General features: G+C 45.4%; 3 protein-coding genes across 3 annotated transcripts in view; 2 read left to right on the top strand and 1 right to left on the bottom strand.

Moving 5' to 3' along the window:
• Positions 1 to 128: 128 nt before the first annotated feature.
• LOC119433912 (prolyl 3-hydroxylase OGFOD1-like) lies at positions 129 to 14,349 on the top strand. The gene is given in 13 exon segments (XM_037701196.2): positions 129 to 458; positions 530 to 678; positions 759 to 805; positions 900 to 1,000; positions 1,098 to 1,257; positions 2,754 to 2,931; positions 5,004 to 5,117; positions 6,765 to 6,844; positions 8,071 to 8,170; positions 8,172 to 8,306; positions 8,308 to 8,389; positions 11,462 to 11,520; positions 14,171 to 14,349. Coding segments are annotated over 13 exon segments (1,530 nt in total). The 5' UTR covers positions 129 to 286; the 3' UTR covers positions 14,324 to 14,349.
• Positions 14,350 to 14,399: 50 nt separating this feature from the next.
• LOC119433913 (phosphopantothenoylcysteine decarboxylase) lies at positions 14,400 to 15,506 on the bottom strand. Its single transcript, XM_037701197.2, has one exon. The coding sequence runs from the start codon at positions 15,284 to 15,286 to the stop codon at positions 14,684 to 14,686; it is 603 nt and encodes a 200-aa protein (XP_037557125.1). The 5' UTR covers positions 15,287 to 15,506; the 3' UTR covers positions 14,400 to 14,683.
• A 125-nt stretch (positions 15,507 to 15,631) lies between these two features.
• Positions 15,632 to 22,489, top strand: part of LOC119433911 (transcription activator BRG1-like) — a 60,028-nt gene continuing 53,170 nt past the window's right edge. Inside the window, 4 exon segments of the mRNA XM_049658624.1 lie at positions 15,632 to 15,766; positions 16,214 to 16,384; positions 19,896 to 20,184; positions 21,174 to 21,374. Of these exon segments, the coding sequence (XP_049514581.1) occupies positions 16,241 to 16,384; positions 19,896 to 20,184; positions 21,174 to 21,374 (634 nt within the window). The 5' untranslated portion in view covers positions 15,632 to 15,766; positions 16,214 to 16,240.

The raw sequence follows: 22,489 nt of genomic DNA, 5'->3' as shown, positions 1-22,489 counted from the left end.
CTCCGTATTTTTGTCGTCTTTGCAGTGTTTATTCCGCAGCGAGTTCGTACGACTCGATGTAACGATTTGCATTCAGTACAGGAAATGCAATGAAAATAGTTCCGCGCGAGAGCTGTCGATCTGTCCAGCTCTGTGTGCTTCCGGCGTTGTCGAAATTTCCGCTTTGTCGTATGAAGCGGCGGACGACGCGGAAGCACGTGTGCACGGCTCGCGTCACTTGTGATGTTTGACGCTCTCGAAAGGCTATCGTTTCGGGACGAATATCATTCGCGTCAACCGCCCAGTTATGACGCCTGCAAAGCGTGCTGACAAAGGTGGCAGCAGCGGTTCGAGATCGTCGCCTTTGGCTAAGCGCAGAAAGGAATCCGTCGTGCTACAAGTGAACAGTGAAGTTCTCTCGGATACAACTAAGGAGACGCTGAAAGCCGCCTTTGCGGAGAAAAAAGCCGGTCATTTCGGTAAGCTGACCCTCGGTCTTACGGCTTTCGGCGTAGCGTTTTACACGAACCGATTCTCAACTCCATCGCAGGAACATCGGCTGAGCTGATCACGGACCCTTTCAATGTTTGCCTTCTGCATAACTTGCTGGAGGACAAAGGTAGCATCGATAGCTTGAAGAGCGAGCTGTTTGACATCGAGTTCCACACCAAGAACAACGATCTCTACAAGTTCCACCAGGTAAATTCTTTTCGCAATTTCGAATGGACCACTTGCCGCACGTGCATTTGCCGACGCTAAGATTTGGTTTCGGTTCGCAGTCGGATGACCTGCAAAACTTTGACACGCCGTACATACACGCTTTCAGGTAAAACATGCTCTTTCCTACGGCCGTTTCCCGGCGCGATATTGTCAATGTCCAGCCGCTACTAAAAAGGCGTCGTTTGTGTTGGAAAACTCAGAAAATGCCTGGAGGGAACGCTAGCGCCATGGCTCCGTGATGTTACGGGAATTCCGCTAGATGGCTCCATCAGCCTAACCTGTTCCAAGTACTCTTACACGGGTAGGTGAAGAACTACAAGTACTTGCTTGTAGTTGGGCTACAAATGGTATGACACTTGCTGTATGACATTTTCCCACTTTTCGTTTTGTGCATACAGACATACTGCTTTGTCACGATGATGAGTTGGAAGGTCGACGGATAGCGTTCATCCTCTATCTGACGCCTGGTTGGACTTCTGAAGATGGAGGGTCCTTGGACTTGTTTGACACTGACAGCAATGGGCAGCCAAGGGACATTGTTCGCTCAATATTACCCAGGTTTGTAGACAGCATGGGTTTGCCATTTCTTTGTACGTGCCATATTCAGAGGTGAAACAATTCTGAATCCAAAACAAATTGTTGGCAAGAAATATTTTCCCATAGTGAAGAAAGTGTGTCGTACATAAATAGCATAAAGCGATGCAAGATCCAAAACAAATTGTTGGCAAGAAATATTTTCTATAGTGAAGAAAGTGTGTCGTACATAAATAGCATAAGGCGATGCAAGTTCAACTTTGTTATATGTCTTTCCCATGTTTGTGATTGACGATGGCCAAACTATTCAACAAGCAGACCTGTCTTCATCAGAACACTAGTCCCTTGACGAAGACAAGTCCACTTGTCAGAACATTGACTACAGACTCGGGTTTCCCTCGTTTGACCAGTTTCAATCGCTTAAACAGTCTCCCATGTTCCTGTGACCCAGCTTAATGCCTTGATAGACAGTGCAACGAAAGTAGAGGGAGTAGTAGTAGTAGTAGTAGTAGTAGTAGTAAAGCTTTATTATATTCAGAAACCGGACAAGCTCCTACCCCAGTCCTCAGAGGGGGTAGGGGGTTAAAGACGAAGTTTGTCCAGCAGGCTGGAGTGTGTGCAAATTTATGTAGGTGTTCGTCTGTAATCTTCGCAACACGGTTGCCTCCGCAGCGCTGAGTTTACCGTGCGGGGGTGGATAGATCTTTCTATTTCTCTGAAGTATTTCAGAATTGTTGCAAAGCAGGGGTCTAGGGGTTAGGGTCCTCTATTGCAGAGTCTGGGGCGGCACGGTGATTTGTAAAGCCTCGAGCCGCCTCGTCCGCATGCAGGTTCACGGTGACACCCTCATGCCCCGGTGCCCAGGTCACAGTTTGGATGTATTGAACCGTGGGGTCCCATCCAGTCCTGACAAGTATTCGGAGCGCCTGTGCTCCAAATTTGCCCCTTAGATAGTTTCTGCAAGCTTTCTGTGAGTCTGTGATTATCGTTAATGGAGCTTTTCGCGTCCAGCCCTCTTTTATTGCGAGCGCAATTGCAACCTCTTCTGCTGCTTGTTGTAGAAGCGCGATCTATTGAAAGTAGAGGGAGCAGATAGTGAACAGACTACTGTACCCTCCAACAATTTATTTTCTTTTCAGAAAGCACCGTAATATATACTTGTCAAGGAGAAGCCTGACAGCCATGTACGGAACACAGTCTTTGTGAAACTGTGCTTACAGATTCGAAAGTCTGTTATGACATTGAGTTCTTAATTGTGAGACACGAACAAAAAAAAGCAAGAAACCTGTACGCCCATTAACATTTGGCTGCTTTGCAGCTCTGAAGCAGCCTAAGTAAAGCTCAGAGAAGCAAATTTATTAGGGTCACTGAAAGGTCTTGACATGGCAGTTGCCTGATTGCCACAGATAAAAAGTCGCGGAAAGTGGAAACTGGACAAGGAGCCAGTGTCCCAAAGTCAGAGAAATCTACACCTTTGTTCTTTTCAGTCTATGTGAACTGTGTGTCATCGCATACTGCAGGTTCAACAGTTTTGCCTTCTTTGAGGTCAGCCCAGTCTCGTTTCACCAAGTGGCGGAAGTGCTGAGTGAAGACAAAGTGAGGCTGTCTGTTGGCGGATGGTTCCACGGACCTCCCGTTAGTAGGCCAGAGCCCTACGTGGAGCCACTGCTCGAGCGTCTGTCATGGTCCCACATTGAGGTATGCATTTCAGCTTTGATAAGGAGGAATCCTTATTTACGTTGTGTGAATAAATTACACTCCTGGAGAAGCAATGTGTCCCCTTTTGCCATAAGAGCACACCTGCGAACTCTCCCGTATTTTTCATAAACTTTACAAATTTGAGCTCGTTCTGTTATTTTACATTATAATGTTGCCTCAAGTTTTACAGAAGTTGAGTCCATTTTGGAAACTGAACCTTTCGTCGGACTTATTGAACGAACCAAGGTGTAGTGTAGCATGGGCCCACAAGTATAAAACATTTGAAGGTGTACACGAATTGCTGAGCTTCCATCGGTTTGTAATAATAATGTTGTGGATCCTGTTAATTCCTTGAACTAATGATGAATGCGTGCAGATATACATAATGCCTGAACCGAGTTTTGGTCGTGGTCTCAGACTGTACTTTTGGGAGTCTGATTCTGAAAGGGCACCATGAGGGCACTACTTGCTTCGAGCTGGGTTCATTCAGACAAGTTTTTGAAGCAGGTGAAATGAGCAACAGCAAGGTTTCTGAAAAAAGTAACTGTTATCAGTGGTGGAACAGCTGCGCCAATTGCACCAAATTGCGTCAAGAGAAAGTCTTCTGCGCCATTCTCCTTTAAAACAGCATTTAAGTGGGAAATTGCGCCAAACCAGTGCCAAATAAGCATTCAGAACCAAAGCCTTGTTCCTTTCATGCTGCCTCGCTAGTAAAAATGAAACGAAAGCCTAAACCGTGTTGCCATCGTCGTTCTGGAGGTCAATGGAGGAGTCATAGCCACAGAGATTGCGGATGCCGTCGGTCCTCCATTGGCTGTTCTTGCTGTTTTGTTTACTTTCTTTGGAGGAGCTGCTTCAGTGTGCCGCCGCTGTGTGGTCGGTCATGTTGCTTGTGCCTTGTGCACTGCAGTTCTGTGTTCTGCATACTAGTGGGGCATGGAGCTCGCTCAAGGAGGCTGTCGGATCAGAAAGGAGCCTCGGATAGCATCTCGTCGTGCATTGTTTAGCATAGTTGCTGACACTTTAGTAGAAATTCGTACCTTGTAATAACTAACTAACTTGCTATTAGTGGGGACCTTCCTTGCAACCCTGTACAATCAGAAAAGCTTGTCCCATGGTTGTAACTTAAATAGCATTCACCTGATCCAAGGCAGTTATGCAAGAGAGATTTTGCGCATCAGATGTAAAGAAACCTCTGTACTGTAACTGTCAAGTCTTCACTGTAACTTTGGTTTAGCTGTGAACATCCTAAGGTGTGGTCTCCCTTACACGTCCTTCCATATAATTTCTATCGTTTCTTGCTCCCTTGAAGCGCAGTGAATGCGCAAATCACTGTTGCAAGTTGAAATGGTTGAAGTGGCTTTGTACCGCGATGTGAGAGCAGAGAAAGCCATTCATTAAAAATTTATAAGCTAGTTTGGTAATTTTTAACTCGAATGCTGCATTGATGTGCGTAAAGCAGGCTCCATTATATTTGTTAGCTATTTCAGTTAATATTAAGACCATATCGTGTATAGGTGCACACTCGACGCTGTGCCAAAAGTGCTTACTGCTGCACTACATGAGCGTTTTGCCCGCGCCACGTCCTGCGCCACCACTGATTATCTAAGAACAATGGTTTCCTGGTCAGTCTATCCTTGCCGTTTCAACTTGCGGCTGCTAAAGGCAGCCGCAAGTTGAAAGAGGCTCACTAGCGTCTGCTTCATCTAAAAGTTCATTATTGTTGTTGCTATTCATCCCACAAAAGGTTTGCACTAGGCCCATAGCAAACTTTAAAGTAATTTGCCTGCTATCCCTCTTCTCCTAGTGTTGTTGCAGGGGGATTTTTACTATTTGTAATGTTCGCGGGCATATGGGAGGAGGCTTGGTAAGTTGGAATAGAATTTGCCTCCTGCAGGTTAATGGCGCTGCGGGTCACGTATGGATAAAATTAATGAATCCCTTAGCCGTAATGTTAGGAGACAGTGAAACCGAAATTGGAAATAAAATAAAACCCCCACTGGGGGGGGGGGCGTTCTGAGCCGAGCATGATTGCCTGACCGAGGACGTCTGAATGGTTGTTGCGTCTCCAGGAGGACCTGCTCCGAGCCTGGGTCAGCCCCACCTACCTGGCCGACAGCATTGCCAAGCAGGTACGACAGCAGTTCAAGAGCACCTCGGAGATCCACCTCCAGGAATTCCTGCAGGCAAGTGCCACTTCAGTCGCCCGTCACAATCGCACGCTCGTTGCACCCAGAAGGACCGCCTGTTGGGCTAGTTGGTCTAACATAGTTACTTCCAGATATAGTGCAACAAATGTACACATGCACACGAAGAAGACACAGCAGACGCGGACGAGCGCTTGCACCCCAACCGAACATTCTTCTCTGGTTACAATGCGGTCATGCAGTCAAACTGCCTGTAACACGCTGTGAGATGCTATTTGTGAGAAGCGTGTGGTATTTGTTGTACACTCAAATTGGTGACAAAGTTTTGATATCTACATCTTTACGAATAATTTGTCATTTACTCATGTTCGTTACGATTAAGGTTTAACTGGACTGCGTTTGGGAACAAACACTAAGCATTTTTGTGTGTGTGTGTGCTTTTTCTTTATTGTTGTGTATATGTTTTCAAATAATAATAATAATAATAATATCTTTATAGTCTTAGAAATTTTTAAATATCTCCTCTGCCAGATAGCGCAATCCTGCTCTTGAAATTACTTGAGGAGGCTGGTATTATATAAATTCATAAATAATTGCAGTAAGTAAGCAAATTAGCAAAATGCCGTTAAAGACTTATCAAATTGTTGTAGGGAACACATTGCAATTTATGAATTGAGGTGGCAAGTTTTCAAGGCATGTCCACTTGGAATGAGTTTTAAAACTAACATCAATTTCAAGATAAGTGCCCTCTAACTTCGGGCAAAACATATGCTTGTCTCACTTACCTTAACAAAGCACTATTTGAAATGACTCCTCATCATGTGCCATCGGTAATTATGATAATATACCGGCTGTCCCAATTAAGTGTTGCCAGGAATTAAACAATAATGGGGGGGGGGGCTTTAACGAACGGCCCTCACTGTATTTTTATAGATGTAGTTTTTGCTTTTTTGCATTAATTTTGCACTAATACATATTTAATTATGTTTAATTAGATACATTTTATTTAACTTCCATGATTAATAAGGTGTCAGTGCAAGAGTCATGGAGGATGTTTAGAAAAGACCGATAACAGTATTGAAGCAACCTAAGTCTTGCATGCTCTTTTTTTTTTTGCCGTTCAAAAAAGAAAGCCCATGAAATTCTAAAAATGCAATGTGAGATTGGCTTTCCTGCCATCCGTAGCCGTCTGTTGACCAAGCATTTTGAAGTACAAAACTTACCTGCGGTGATGGAGGACATCTACAGTTATGTTCAGTGCACGGTCTCGCATTTAACTGAAACTCTACATTATGCAGTGGAACCCGGATATATCGAACCCACATATAATGAATTGTTGTGTATAGTCAAACCTCGATATAACAAAGTTGTACTTGCAGCGAAAAACTTCGTTATATCGAGAATTTCATTGCATCAAGGTTTCGTTAATTCAATAGAACTAAGATGGGTAAATAATATTAGTTCGTTACATCACGGTTTGTTATATCGAGGTTCGACTGTATAACAAACAGCCGTCAAATCCCCTTGAAATTTTTTGTATAAAATTTTGTATATATCAAACTTTTTTGTGATCACCTAAAGATTCAATGTATCCGGGTTCGACTTTAGTAGGCGTGTAGTTGTTTTCATTATTCTCCTAAGACCATTGTGAAATGGAACAAATCTCATGCATTGCACTGTCTTCAGGAAGACAAGTGCAAGGCCCTGGAAGAGGCGCTTTCTGATCCCACAGTCTTCTGGAGCCAGCAGGGCCCGCCCAACCGCCGGTAAGAGCGTGTCACCACTTCGCCGATCACACTTACGTATTCAGTGGACGAGATTAGGGGTTGTTTTTGTTCTTCTTTCTGCTAACCTCATGCTTCTCTTTTCCGCACTTCGGTGCTTTGCGCCGCAATCATGCCACGAGATTGAGGGTGTTCGAACAGCGAACTTTTTTTCTGATTGAATTGAATGCTTGAGAAAAACGACCTCCAAATATTCAATAGAATACCGGATGCTTATAATTCCTTAACAAAGTGAAACGTAAGAAGAAAAAAAAATAAACATGAACAAAGCAAAGGCTCTGTGGAATTTGCTTTTTGGAAGCACTTCCATGCAATTTGAAACATCTGATGCCATTATTAACTGGATTTCAGTTCAACTACGAAGCTTGTAAATGAGAGAGAAAAAAAAAGGTGATCATATATCTGGTGTACCGTGGCAGTGATAGTAATGAAAAAAAGAACAGCTCGTCACCTCATACACGTAGTAGAGTGTAAGTCAAACCTCGAAATTACAGCACGGATATAAAGAATTATAGCATATAACAAAGTAAATACATATAAAACACTTCTCACCAGTTTCAGCATGTAATTAATGTACGCTTATAATGAATATTGGATATAGCGAAGGTGTTTTTGTATCTGATGTGACTTCATTATAAAGAGGTTAATCGTATTGCTCGTTGAAGGAACTATATTTGCAATACAGCACTGCCCATCACTTTAAAGGAATCCAGGCATTGTGAGATTGGTCAGATAATAAATTGCTTTGTGTAAGTAGAGACAGAAAATTTATAGGCTGCTTAAGGTGGGCATGCTTACTTAAGGACTGAAAACGATTGTCCATAAGTGATCTCCTCCAAGCGGTTACCCAAGAACTGGTGCATCTGCGCGACTGCGGGTATTGTGCAGCAGAATTATGTTTAGACGTCTCCGGCTTGTTTTTGTCTCTGTGCACGGTAAAAACTGTTGTTTTCGATCCCATGTAGTATTGAAATGGAATGAATGTTCAACAAATTCACATAGTGAATTATCTAATTGAATGCGAACCAAATGTGCAAGGACTTATATTTGATGCTTAGTATTTGCAATTTCTAACAGTTGCACGCCCCTGCACAAAATAGAGTTAAACAACGTCAGTGTCGCCAACAATAATATGTTGTGCGTACCTTGCTGTTTCCCTAGCTCTATCTGGTATCGTGCGGTGTTTTACTATCTTGGGGACTTTACAGGTGGACGTTGAAGTACCCCACGCCAATGGCGCCCGTGGTGGAAGAGTGTCTTCAGGTGTTCCGGTCAGAGGCCATGTTTCTCATCCTCTCGAACCTGACCGGGCTTGAAGCTGCACCCCCTGTCCACTCTCGCCGACAGCAGCTCCAGCTCGGAGGACGAGGAAGGGTCCGACAGTGCCCAGCAGTCCAACCCCAAGTCCTCGAGCTGTACGCAGGTCATCCGGAAGTGGAGCCACTGGCACGTACACGCTGGCCCACGACCACGACCAGAACTCGGACGAGTCCGCCCTAGACGTGGTCCTCTACCTCAACTGCGGAGGTGACCGGCATCTCGTGTCGCGGAGAAGGAGCCGAGAGATGAGCAGGAATGTTGGTACACCCGGGATGTGCTGTTGTGGACGTTGTCAAATTACTGCCGCATTGTCAAATTCGCCATCTCGTCGGTCGTGATTGGCTCGCAGGGTGGCTGCGCCTTCTCTGATTGGCTCAAAATGCCAACATGGCGGAATTTGGGAATGTCCACTGTAGCTACCCCAAAAAGAATGTTAAAGGAAAAAAAGAAAGAGTTTGGGAAGGTTGCTTTGGAGATCCATCACCTACTTGGTTCGTTCCTGGAATAGCAGCGTGTGCCAAAGCTTTCTAGCCAAAAAAGCTATAACTTTAATTTATGCATTTGGGGGCTACATTCGTGAAACTTCTCTTACATAATGGTTTCCCGATTGGCTGGCAATTAAGTGCCCACCACTCATAATAGCATGTAGTGTAATAACGAGACGATCGCCACACTGACACTTAAGAGAAACTGAAAGTGAAGTGTGAAAAACTGGGACCCATGCCAACAAGGCCAAATTTCTAACCTTCTCAACTTCAGAAAAGTTTTGCGACCACGCGCTCTGCTTCAAGTGACCAGCGATCTTTTGCATACATTTCTATATATTGGTATCCTTGTTTGCATTTTGTTGTTGCCAGTACTATAGGGACAGTCACCTCGTTAAGTTGCTCATCGAGGTACAGTCAAACCTCAGTATGAAGAATACGGATTTATTATCTCAGTATTATCATCAATTTGAATTGACAGATAATTCGAACTGATCGGTTGGCCCCGCCAGCGTCACATGTATCTGAATAAGGGAAAACTCACGCAAATTCAATCTCCTAGTACTATGCAGCAATTATTAGCAGCAACTTACTGCGTTGATATGCATGAAAGAATAACACAGGAATGCTTCATTCGAATGCGCACATTTGCCCTCTTTGTAGATGAGATGCAAGGTGTTATGACAATAAAACACAATGTTTAAAACAGGATGTCTAACCGTACCCGAAAAGCCATTTTTGGTGCAACGGTGGAACTGAATCCGTACCCAAACTGATATTTTTGGAACCTGCCTGAACCGGAACTGAACCTGAACTGAAAAAAATGACTGTTACCAGTTCGGCACGAAACGGTTCAAGCATATATAAGGAGACAGTGGGTGCTCAACAGTTCGCATGCTTGTTCAAATAACTACTTCTTCAAATGGTGCATCCTACTATGACACATTGTTATGACTCACAAGTTGCGTTGTGTGCAAGAACTGGGATAGACGATAGGTACGTGCTGGTAATTGCGGCCACCTCGGCAGAGACGCTTACACTTCTGAAGTCGGCCATGCCAGCTGTTTCAGGGGGGCTCCACAGAATCAACATTTCTGTTTACGCTTCCAATTTGGCAGTTAGGCCAACTTGTTACTAAAGCTTAGGTAAACGCAGAGAGCAGAAAAGACAGCGTCCTCGAGGAGGGGATATCAATAAGTTCAGCTGCATGACTTATTGTAACCATAACACTGCGGTCACTAGTGAATACCGTCACCTTTTCAGTGAGTGGTAACTACGGCTGCAAGCGGCACGCGAAATCTGATTTTGTTATGTGCCATGGTTCAGTGCATGTTTGGTGCTTTGTGTGCCCTTAGCCAGCGCAAGACAACGCACCGCGTGCAGATGCGTAAGATTGACTTACGGTTCGGCACAAACCGTCCTGAGAAGCATCAGTGTCCTCACCTGCTTCTAAGGAAGGCAGCAAATTGAGCGAAATGTTAAGTGCTGGCTTCTTTACTTGCTGCAGACTACAAGTTTGAAGTTGTAATTTATGTAATATAATGTCAATTTGCGCTGTCCTCGACATCACAGATTGCATGCCACACTTCACTCACCACCAGTCTTGTAGTAAAAACCTGAAGCAAAACATAAATTAAGTGACTCCACTGCTGTCAAAGTAACGTGTATGGAAGCTACACAGACCTTACGCTGATGCAGGGATTCTCAATAATTATCTCTGTCTTTAACGTGTACATGAAAATTTCCCATTAACTGTGTAATTCATTTGCAAATTTCTGCCTCCTCTTGATGAAAAACATGCACCATGCAGGCAAGTCGATGATACTATGCAGCATATCGCCATAGGGCAGGATAAAATGTGCTAAGCTGAATCGGTTTGCGAACCTTATAGATGTTTAGCTCTACGCACCAGAACTGCACCAGGATGAAATTGGAGCATGTTGAACCCGAACCCATCTGGTATTTTTTTAGGTTCAGTACCCTGGTTTAAAAACCCTTGCTGGCTTATTTTCCGCCCCTTCAAAAGTAGTTTGCAAAGTAGTTTGCATATTATACTGATTTGTGCTAAGACATGTGTTTCCATGTGGCCTTGTTGTCAAGCCACCAGTGAACCAATGGTTTTTCAGGCTTTTGAAATGCCTTAATGTACTGCTAAGATTTCGTAGACAGCTGTTTAAGATTAGAGGTTAGGTTAGGTTAGGTGGCTTTGTAGGCTCTCAACATGTGTGCATGTACTGCAGAAACTTCATAGAAGATTAGAGGTTAGGTTGAACCAGACGGCTTTGTAGGTTCTCAACATGTCCAGCATGTGTACTGCAAAGTACTTCGTAATGCTAATGAGTTCTGAAGAAATTAGCACTGTGTGCGAGTCGACGAAGCCAAGTATATGCGAGAACTTTTTTAAAAGAGGGCCGTGCTGCATTTGTGACAATATAAGTAGCTGATTCTGGGTGATATAATTACAAACAGCATGTAATGGTTAGCTGTCATCATTGCTCCTTTGTGCAGACACTTGTCAGTAGTTTACGTGCCGAGGTTGGCTAGTTTCAGTTGTTTGTTACATCCTGGCCGATTATCTATGGTCGTTAGTGATACTGGTGACACATGGGGCACCTTTGATTGCGAGTGGCTCCTTTACGCAAGCTGCAGAAGGGAGCCAATTGCAATTGAGAAATGCAATCCTAAGTGGGCTCAGTTGCAATCGAAAGTGCCCCGACAGCCTTTGGCTGCGATAAACACATCCTCTTTATGCCACGTTTATAATAATGTTTCCTTTTTTATGTGCTTCTTTCAGAGTGGAAACCAGAATACGGTGGCTTTACGACTTACATAGAGAAAGGCGAAGAAGACGACGTAAGTTTGTAAAGTATATTACAATATTAATCATATGACAGTATTCTCATATTGTCATTCTTACTGCAGTTAAACCTCGATATAATGGAGTATTTAACTTTTTATATCTTTTAGTCCATTGAACACCATGTATTTCAATATAACGGAATTTCACTGCCGCCGCGAAGGTATACCGAGACAATAAATGGAAACTTATGCGGACGCAGGTGGCCAAATGGTTGAATTACAAGCAGCTGCTTGCAAACACACCTCTCAAATCTCGAGTTTCGGAGACGCGTTGAATCGAGAGGCAGAAGATGCATTAGCTTCCTGCTGATGACACTTTTCATGATAGAGTCATCCAACTGCGGGCGACACTATCAGCCGCGGGGGGTGGGGGTGGAATGGATGCCAAGGCGTGGCTGACTTCGCTTCGTACCGCCAATGTGAATAAATTGCCGACACGGCATGAAAGCATATATTTCGTCGCCGAGTCTCAAATTCCCCAAAATGAAGTTATTTCCCATTCACATATGCCTTTTTTAGGTTGCCCGATAATTCGGAAAATATTACGGCCCCCTTCCATGCGAGACAAATCCATCGGTGACTGCACTTACCTGCATAAAAGGTCGAATTTCAATACAACGAAACAAATTACCGATTTTACCGACTTCGTTATGTCGAGGTTTAAAGGCCCAACCGCATGCACGCGATTTTCGAGCGACAGCGACAAGCGACGGCGACGAGCGACAGGTTTTGCCGTCGCGGAGGGCTATCCGTCGCTGTCGCTGGTCGTGTCGCCGGTTTCTGGCCAGCCAGAAAATATCGCTTGTCGCCCGGAAGTCAGCGCGACGACATCCGCTGGGGACAGCGATTGCACAACAACATGGCAGCAATCAGTCTGCCCGCTTCGATCTGAATTCGCTCTTGCAACTTGCTCTCTGCTGTGACAGCAAAAAATAAATAGTACAATCAGTCATCGCTTCACCTCATCGCTAGCTGAAGACTGGGTATCGGCGCTCTCTTGTCGTTATTATCGAGATCGTTGTTTTGTTTTGACGCTGTTAGGCCTGAGACGCCACCGAGAGCCGAGAAAGTGTTTTAAGTTTTACTCAACAGATGGCGCCACGGCACCTTACGCTGGCGGCATGGGACGGAGTTCCACTGGGGATGATAGCATATTTTAGCTAGGTCTAGATAAAACATTGACCTTTGATAAAATTGAGATTTCTTTACGCGCGCAAGATAACATTTATTCGCACAACAATGTAGATCCGTCGCTAGCGATGTCGCGTTCATGTGGTTGCTCCACGCCGCGACAAGGTGTGCCTGTCGCGTCGTTTGTCGCTGTCGCTTGAATATCGCGTGCATGCGGTTGGGCCTTAACTGTATTGCTTTGACAATGCACTAAAACATAGCTTTGCTCTGTACTATGCTCATGCAATGAAAGGCAACATAAGTAGAACACTCCCTGTGTGCAATTACTCGAGAGTATGCCATGTAATCTTGGTTATGAACCTGTACAATAGGGTAATGTGGATCTGATCCAAGTGTACAAGCCAAAATTATGCCGATGTCACACCAACTGCAGACAGTGGAAATGAAAGTATGCACATTAGTTAGCCATAAATTGAGGCATTTCATTCCGTGAGTACTGTACGCATTGTGGTATACCTTAAAGGAAACACCTGAACCGGTATAACTTAAAATTACTCTACTCTGATAATGAGTTTGTGCGTCGCGTGAACGATTGTGGCCAATTCAAGGGATAGAGAAGAAGTAGGAAGTGAGAAGGGGCCAACGGTGGAGACCCCTGAGATACGCACTGATTCTGACGTTGCCTGACGTCGGTTGTTTTGGAGCGATGACTTTTCCCTTGAACTGAAAACCAATAAAAAATATTTCGGTTTTACTCTGAAACAAAATAATAAAGAATGTTACGGTTGCGTTTTCGTTCCGGTCAAAAATGTTTTTTTTTGTTCCGTTCCGACACACTGATTGGTGGCGCCATCTTTTGGTGCAAAGTTTAACAATAGAGGACACATGGCTATTTTTGCCATGACTAACCATATTCTACCTATCTGCCAGCGTAGCGAGTAACCAGCAAGTTAATGTCCAGTTTCCTCTTTTTTTTTTGTTCGCAACGAGAACATTTGTAACGCTTTGCGCGATATTGAGGTCATGGGTTCGACACCTGACCACAGCAGCTGCATTTCTATGAGTACAAAATTCAAAAATGCTAGCGTACTGTGCATTGGGTGCATGAAGAAACCCGAGTGGTCGAAATTATCCTGTGTCCCCCACAACGGCATGTTGCACACTTCTTGGCACATAACACCTGGAATTTGATTTGTTAATGCATTGTGCTTGGACCAAGCGTCAGGAGATACTGCGTGTTGTTACTGCCGTCTCCGGTATTTTGTAAATGTTTTCGTACAAGCTGATCCTCTTAATAAGTGAAACGGAGGGTCTTGATTTTTTATTACAACACGAAGCCAACAGACCTCTTTGTCTCTGCACCACTGATATGAGCACATACGTGAGCGGGGCGTCTGCTTGGTAGGATTGTGTTAAAATGAGAGAAAATGTATTACTAACAACGGAAACTTTATGAAACACTGCACACATTCTGCATAGTTTATTGTTCACTTTATATTGTTCACTTATGCAGGTGTTGACTTTGCATCCATGCCCAAACTCTCTGGCGCTCGTCTACAGGGACAAGGGACTCCTGCAGTTTGTGAAGCACGTTAACCACGAAGTGACCAAGCTGCCCAAGGAAGACCAGTGCTTTCACGACATGAAGTTTGTTTATTACGAATGAGTTAATAAAACTTGTTTGTTGTTGCAGTCACGATTCATGTGCCGAGTCGCAATTGACAAGCATCGCAGACACTGGCAATGGTGTGCAAGCTGTTTATTTTCACTGCACATGTGCATCACGCAGGTGAAAAAAGCAATAACCCGCAGTGTCACTTCGTAGCCACACTGCCTGCAATATCACAATTTGAGAAATACGTGCTTGAGTGCTGTGTTCAATACGATAACAGTTTGGTGCCTGCACTTCCAAACAAAGTAACAATGGCAGTCATTCAAACTTAACATATTTGGGTTCAAGGGGAAAAAAAAAAAAAGGAAGTGTCGCGGCTGCAGCTGTTCTCGAGTAGTTGGGGGCGGGCGATAATTACTTCTGTGCCTTCTCCAGTGCGGCTGCGACGACGTAGCTCACTATCGTGGGCACCTCGGCCATGGCTCCGTAGCCGCGGTCCCCGCAAGCGAGCCTCTTCTCGATGCACGGCACCTCGGTGAAGCCGAGGTCCTTCAGGGCCGTGACGTGCTTCAGCGTAATCGGGTGGCACCACATGTGAGTATTCATGGCCGGACAAAAGAGCAGAGGCTTCTGCATGTCCCAGGCCCTGACGACGCAGGTGAGCAGATTGTCGCACAATCCGTTCACAATCTTGCCCATGGTGTTGGCGTCCAGCGGGGCGATCACCATCACGTCGGCCCAGCGCCTGAGCTCTATGTGAAGCACCGGGTCGGACATCTTCCGCCAAGTGGTCCACTCGTCTTCGTCGACGAGCAGCGGTACCGAACGTGGAATCATTAAACGATCGAAGAAGTGAAGCGCTCGGGTGGTGGCTACTACCTTCAGGTCTACGGCGACGTACCCCTGGAACCTCTGGTGCAGCAGTTGTTGGACCAGCACGGGTATCTTGACGGATGCAACGCTACCCGTGCAGCCGATGAGTATGTTCAGAGTCTTCGTGGAGACTTCGGTGGACATGTTCGCTCTGCGCTAGCTCCCTGCTAGGTCTGAATGATTTGTGCGACCTTTGTTTTTCCTGCAAACAGCGGCGCGCATTTCCATCATGCCGTGCATATCGCCGCTCTTCGTTTGTTGTTTTTGTTGGGGAAATTTCCTCCGCGCAGAATCACCTGGCTGTGCCGATGAGAAAACAGACAGTTTCGTACGAAGTTGCTGGAACTTTCTTTGCTTACGAATGTGGCTGCCTAATAAATATTCCTTGCGATTTCTCGTTCGTGCGCGTCTCTGCAGTGTATTATGACACCTCCTTAGTAGCCTCACCAAACGTCTAGTTAGCTCAAATCAATTATCTTTTTTTTTTTTTTCCTTGTTTCTTTCCGCGGTACCGGGGCTGCATCACGAGTACGCCATTGTCGGCTTCGAGTGCGTGTAGCGGCGGTTCTCTATTCCCCGAACCCGTCAACTGGAACTTTGGAAAGCCGTCGCACCGCTTGACAGGTAAACCAAAAATTCCGGCCTTTCTGAGCGCGGATTTTAGTCTTTCCGGGAGCTTTCTGTCGACTTCTGTCGCGTTGTTGGGTCAGCGAGCACCCCCGCGGAGAGAGGAGGGTATGCGCTCGTTGTTTGCTCTTAGCGAGAACAACGATCAATTTAATGAATGAATCGGCGGATAACTATTATCGTTGCGTGCCGTTACCTTCGTCACTTCGCTCAGAAAGTTGTCCTACGTGCGCTAGGTAAAAAGTCGTGCGGTAGCGCTGGCCGTTGTCGAAACCGTCGACGCCTTCGGAGCAAGGCCAGCAGCTCGGTTCGTTTTGCGCTGGCGGTTTCCCACTGGGCATCGTGAGCGTGATTGTTAGTTTTGCGCCTGTGGCGACTTGTTCGTTTAATGCTGTTCTGTGTCGATCGGTGTCTCGAACGGGGAATTTTTTGTTTCGTTGTCAGGTGGAGCGGCGGCTCCCAGCGTCGCCCATGGCGTCGGGCGAGGAGATGATGTCCGCTTCGCCTGGGCCGCAGTCCCAAGGCGGCCCGCCTCCTCAGCAGGGCGGCCCGCACCCGAATGACGGTCACATGCAACAGGGATACCCTTCCGATAACATTCACATGCTGCAAAGGGTAAGCCCTGTCTCCTTTCTACCAGTGAACAAGCTTGTGTTGCCAAGCGTGTCCCGGGGCTAGCCTCACTTTGGCAGCCATGTCGGTTGCTAGAGGGTCCGACTGGCCCGGTTAAGCGCTTGTTGCAGGTATAAGCAGGTGTTAAACACGCGTACGGTTACAGTTTGTGCTCGGAGCAGTTACGTGTCGCTTAGAAGGCTAGTCGAGAACGCCGAATGTATAGCGCAGATGTTGAGGGGTATACCGCTTCCTCCAAGCGAAAGTCGCCCAACGCGACGTTCAATGCCATCGCGTGCTTTAACTAGTTTTCTAGGAGTGCGTAGACACAGTTTGAATTGTGGACTCGGTAGCCCTTGTGTCGCAATACCAGGTGTTTCTCTGTGGCTGATTCAATAATGACATAATAATGTATACTGTGTTGCTTTCTTCAAGCACGTCGAACGTAATACCTGGAAAAATGACCAACAGAGGGTCCACTGACACTGCGAATGTTGCCGTTCTGGTAACGTAAACGTCTGTGACGCATTTAATCGAGAGTTTTGTCATGCATATAGGTCAACACATTGCCTGACCAATGATACTGCTCATGCTACCGCACAGCCGCAGCTCAAACTGGCCGAGTCAACAACACTTGACTGGTTGAAACCTAATTCGAACATAAGGATCTGTTGCTCTGCAGCCTTCGATGACACGACGGTTGCTGAGGCCATTCACTTTGGCTGAACCAAATTGCACAGACAGCTCTCGCTCTCTGTAGTTTTGTGTTGCCAAAATTGGCCAATGCATTATGCTATAGCCCATTAGCTTGCGAAGTTGTAAAGGTATAAGCAAGATGTAGCATAGCGACAAGTGAGAATTTGCATGGTTGTGGAGGTTCACTGATCTCTGTTCCTTCATGTTTAGTAAACAACACAAGGTGCAATAAAATGCAGCCAAGAAAGGCTTCCCTAATCCTTTCCGGGCCGAGGACGAAGTGCACTCGTCTAGGTGTTTCCTCCAAAATGTGCCAGTGATGAGTCTCACTTGTCCAGTGGACGTACTGTCGCCTACTGGGTGCTACAGACGAGTGGCACTAATTTCATCGTTTTGGTGTAAATGCTGTGCTATTAAATGGCACGAGCTTCCCAGAATTTTCCAAGAACGCAGTTGGCAGAAAGGAAGTGCATATCTGTCTCTCCTCGGTTGAATAAATGGTGGCATAGAGTGAGGCAGCTGTAGTGACAACGGCCACATTTTCAGTGCCGAAATCGTGGTGGTGTTGTCACCTCAAGTAAACAATTAGACCTGGAGGACTCTTGTGAGTCGTGTTCGGAGCTTCAACTTAGTAGTGCTGAAGCTTTCGAGGAAGATTTAGAGCTTCTGGCAACCCCTCTCGCTTGGACACGACTTGACAAAAACGTTTTGCCACCGGCGCCTCTGTGATTTTATTTCCATACTGGACTAGCAATTGCGGGTCGCATGGAAGATAAGAAAAGCAGGCTTGGCTTCTGTTCCAAGAAATATCGCTTTTCACATAGACAGTTTCTGTTGCCTTGCCTATCTGCAACTCAAAAACGTGAGAAAATAATAAACGAAAATAACAAGCAAATGAAAGTGGTTCACAGTGAATCTGTCACCCTGTAACAATGAATCATCAGACTGGCTGAAGCCCCCACATTATGTTTCCTAGGGCAAGGGCCGTCCATTTATGGTTAGGCTGTATGTTTCCAGAGTGGGTCTCTTTATAATCTTTCTTTCCTTTTTTTTTTCCCCATGAACCATTGTCATTGGAAATCACTAGCTGCCAATGTGGTGTACCGCAAGAATGTTGATGTGTTCTGTTGCGAATTGCCCCCCCCCCCCCCCTGCAATAATGCCTTAACGGCACTATGGGTCATGTATAGGTAAAGAATCAGTCACGAAAAAAAAAGGGGGGGGGGGGGGGGGATTTTCGTGGTTTTCTAACGAAAAGTTGGCACAGAAAAGGTTTTCTTTTTTCTTTTTCTTCATTTTTTTTTTTTCAGCTGAACCTTGGTTCTGTGCTCCGCCTTGTTCTATGTAAAATATTTTTATTGGAAAGAACATCATATAATGGTGATTGCAAAATCTGTAGCATAGAAACATCACATGGTCTAAAGGATAACAGTTGCCAGATAAAACAAATCAGGAAAAGGTAAAGCCACAAAAATTCAAACACGAAAAAGCACTACTTCGCACTGACGCACGTGCTGAGCAGATATTCAAATTCACTGTCTGACAATGATAATGATGCCTGGCTAACACAAGTTTTTCCTAGTCTTTTTATGTGAAATGCCTCGATTATTTCGAGTGTAGTTTGGCATTTTTGTCTAGAAAGGTCTTCTGTATCGTCAAACAATGGTTTACAGCCGCACGTAAAACAATGCGAGGCTAGATGAGAAGCATTGGGATTGTTAAGTGGATGCTGATGTTCGTTTAGTCTAATATTGAGGCACCTGCCGCTCTGTCCAATATAAGCTTTGCCGCACTTGAGTAGAATGTGATAACCAATGCCTGTGTCACAGTGTGCTAAAGGGGACAGAGTAGGCGAATAACGGTACTCTGCCGGCCGTATATGTTGTTCTTTCCAATAAAGATTTAGTTGTGAGTTAGCGCTTGTCCTGTCTTCTGCCACCGTCCGTGTTTCTCGCGCTTAAACCAAGAATATGTTACTGTTGTACCAACTCGCCCAACTATCCATGTTTTTGCATTAAAATATTTACTTTGTAATGCCGCTTTGTTCTCGCTTGGACGTTGCAACATAATTGCTTATATTCATCATCATTCAATGGCACACTTACCATCACTACTTGCCTGGTTTGTCAGGGCATTTAATTCCATCGCCAGCAGGTGATGAAACCGGCCCAGGTCTGTGGCAACTTGCTTCTGTGAGGGCGAGGGTTGCACACTATGGTGATTTTTCATTTTTTTTTCCAGACAAAACAGGCAAGCAAATATGCCAACAATGTTACTGTATGATCCGCTGCAAAAAATGTGTTCTCAACACGAAATTTGAGTAAAAACTTGGGAGATGCTGAAGCTTCGCATATAAGAGTAGAATGCGATAGCATTCAAAGATCTGTGACTGCTTCTCACGCTTCCCGGCAACTGCAGCTTATGTAGCCGTAATGTTTACCGGGAAACGCTGGCGGCAAACGCTACGCACGAAGGCGAGTGTTCTGTATCTTTCTTTTTTCTTTTCCCCGCCTGGCGAGCTGTCGACGCGCCATGATTGGTAGAAAGCACGGGGAACGCGCCGTGCTGGGATTGCTAGCGAGTTTTCGCTCACGCTCAACGCTGTTGACGCCGTGCTCACTGCATAATGGGGCCCTTAAAGCTGTCGCTTCAAAACAACCCTTCCTCAAATTCTCAGTCTGCCACATCTGTTCTTGTATCGGATGCAGGTGGGGTTCTAGTAAACTCAACCTAACGACTGTGCCACTTGTCATTACATTACCAATCTTCTCTTCCCTTTCCCCCTCTCCCTCCCCACTTTCTGCACCAATGATTACAGGCCATCAACAACATGGAATCGGAGAAGGGCATGGCTCCAGACGATCCCCGTTACCCCCAGATGCTGGGCATGGGGGGCAGCCGAGGGGGAAAGCCACCTGGAGGCGCTGCTGGAGGCAGTGGCGGCAGCTCGGGGGTCCCCAGCCCCATCATGGGACCGCCACCTGTCCCACCCCAGGGGGCGGGGCCTATGGGAGGACCGTCTCCCCATGATGGACCACCACCACCGCACCATGGTTACGGACCTCCACCACCTCAGGGTCCCCCACCACCACAGCACATGGGGCCAGGCAAGACCTTTTGATGGTTAACATTTCGAGGGGGCCAGTAATATTAATACCTTAAATTTGTTGCGAGAACCCCGGAAATTTTTTTTGGAGTAGAAAGCCATTGTTTCTTGTTTAACATAGACTGCAATTTCGCACAAGCTTTTTCAACAGCTGCTGCATTGCACACGGGCTGCATTGAATTTGTGTCATAGTGCTGTAGCAGCTGCGTCACGGCTCGTGAAATGTTGACGAGAACTGTTTTGTAAGTGCTTTTTCTATATCGCTATGACTTTATCCTTTGCAAATTGTTCTGATTTATTATCACTCGTTGGAGCACAGCAGTGTGCATCTCCTTACATGCACTTATTTAAATAAAAAGAGCGGGGTTAGTGGCAGAGCTTGCTGCTTTAGTTGAACTGTCATAGGCTGATTTTCTATGCACAACCACGAAAGAGTGGAGGTGTTGAAAAAGGGTACTGCGGTAACTACAGTCCATAGTGGTACCAGTGAACTTTGCACGCTTTTGATTAAAATACTCACAGTGGGCTCTACAGTTAGCACTGTTTCCAAGCTACAGCCAACAGTACACTTCCTTCAAAATCCTTACCTGCTGTGTAACATAAGAGTTGCATGTCCACTGTCGAAGAAACAGACTTCTCGTGATCTTTGCCACTGCTATCCAGTGTCAGGCAGATGGTGAGGGACCCTCAAAAGATCAATAAGCATTGCAATGTAAGCCCGTATTTAATAAATTAAAAATTAAATTATGCGGTTTTACATAGCAAAATCACCGTCTGATTATGAGGCACGCCGTAGTGGGTGACTCCCCACAAGTTCAAGGCAAATACTACAGCTAAAAAAAGCCGTGCGTTTCCCGTGATCAGTACTGACTTATCTCGGGAATGTCAATGTGAGGGTTAGCATAACCATGGTTCGAAGTGCACGTTGCTTGCACGACATTGGGGCAGGGCAATTTTCACGTCATAGCCAGCCTCTTCTTTGTCCGTTAGGTCCGGGTCCGCACGGCTACGGCATGGGTCCACAGCAGACGGGAGGCTACGGAGCTGGTGGTGGCCCCTACCAGCAACAGCCGTACCCTCCTCCGCAGCAGGGAGGAGGAGCAGCTGCCGGCACAGCCCCTCCTCACCAGCCGGGACCACACCCGCACCATCCACCGGTTGCTTCAGAGCCTCCTGACCCAGCCTCGCAGAGTTAGTGGCTCACAGCTCTTGATTGTCGTGCCATCTGGTGCCAGTGTTTCGTGGCAATGCTGCCCGCTATTTCGGGATGCTAGGTCAACCCTTTAAGTAGTCGTGATTTTATTGAAGAAGAAAATGACGCTTATGTTTTTATATATGCTCAGCTTGCAGCGGCGATGGTCCTGTTTTCAAAGTGATTTGGACGAACTCAGCATGTCTGCTTAGTTTTTTCTTCTACACAGATGGCCGCAGTGCCAGCGTTTGAAATCCATGGTTATTTTGCTCTTTGAATAATTAACATAATTACACGAATTAACTTTTTAATTAATTATTTTATGGCACATCTTTCAATCTACGAATTATAGCCACTGAGTTCGCAAGGCACTTGGAACGAATTCTCAGGACTGAACCAGTTTCGAGATATCAATTTTAAAAGTGTCCGACGAAATGCATGGGCGTTCCAGTTAACTTTTTGAGTAAAACAGTGTTTTATGCATTGGAGCATAAAGTTACTGGAACGCCGATGCATTTCGTCGGACACTTTGAAAATTATCTCGAAACTGGTTCAGTCCTGAGAATTCGTTCCAAGTGTATCGCCTTACGAACTCAGCGGCTATAATTCGTAGATTGAAAGATGTGCCGTAAAATAAATAATTAAAAGGTTAATAGCGTAATTAAGTTAATTATTCAATTCGGCATTTCGTTTTCTCATGGAAGTAATGGCGGCCTCGCCGAGTAGTTCAGATCAAGGATTATAATTGTGCTATCTGCCAGAGGCAATTTTTAAAAATTTGGTGCAGCTAAAATGAAACACCCTGTATATTGCATAGTGAAGAAGTAAAACGAGGTTTTCACACTTAAAACATGAAGCAGATTTGTTGAAAAAGCTTTAAAAGGGTTTTCGACATAATCCATCAAATAAAGTAGCAAGATAAAGTCACTTTTGGTCAAAATAGTAAAAGAGTTAAGAGGTTAAGGACGTTTCTTGATCAGACACCATATTTGTACAGCTCATCACAATAAAGTAAAGGTCAGTTACCCGACCATGGCTGGCTGACCTTACTTTTTTTCGATAGGCTGTAGCTGCTTTATATTTGTCCAGAAATGCAGTTACCAACTGATTCACC

This window comes from Dermacentor silvarum, chromosome 11 (genome assembly GCF_013339745.2).
Source record: "Dermacentor silvarum isolate Dsil-2018 chromosome 11, BIME_Dsil_1.4, whole genome shotgun sequence".
Taxonomy (NCBI): domain Eukaryota; kingdom Metazoa; phylum Arthropoda; class Arachnida; order Ixodida; family Ixodidae; genus Dermacentor; species Dermacentor silvarum.
Note: the sequence above shows the minus strand (reverse complement) of the source record. Positions and strands in the feature narration are given on the sequence as shown.

Bases quoted from the DNA above. Each gene is read 5' to 3' on its own strand.
- LOC119433913 (XM_037701197.2), bottom strand. From the start codon at position 15,286: ATGTCCACCGAAGTCTCCACGAAGACTCTGAACATACTCATCGGCTGC.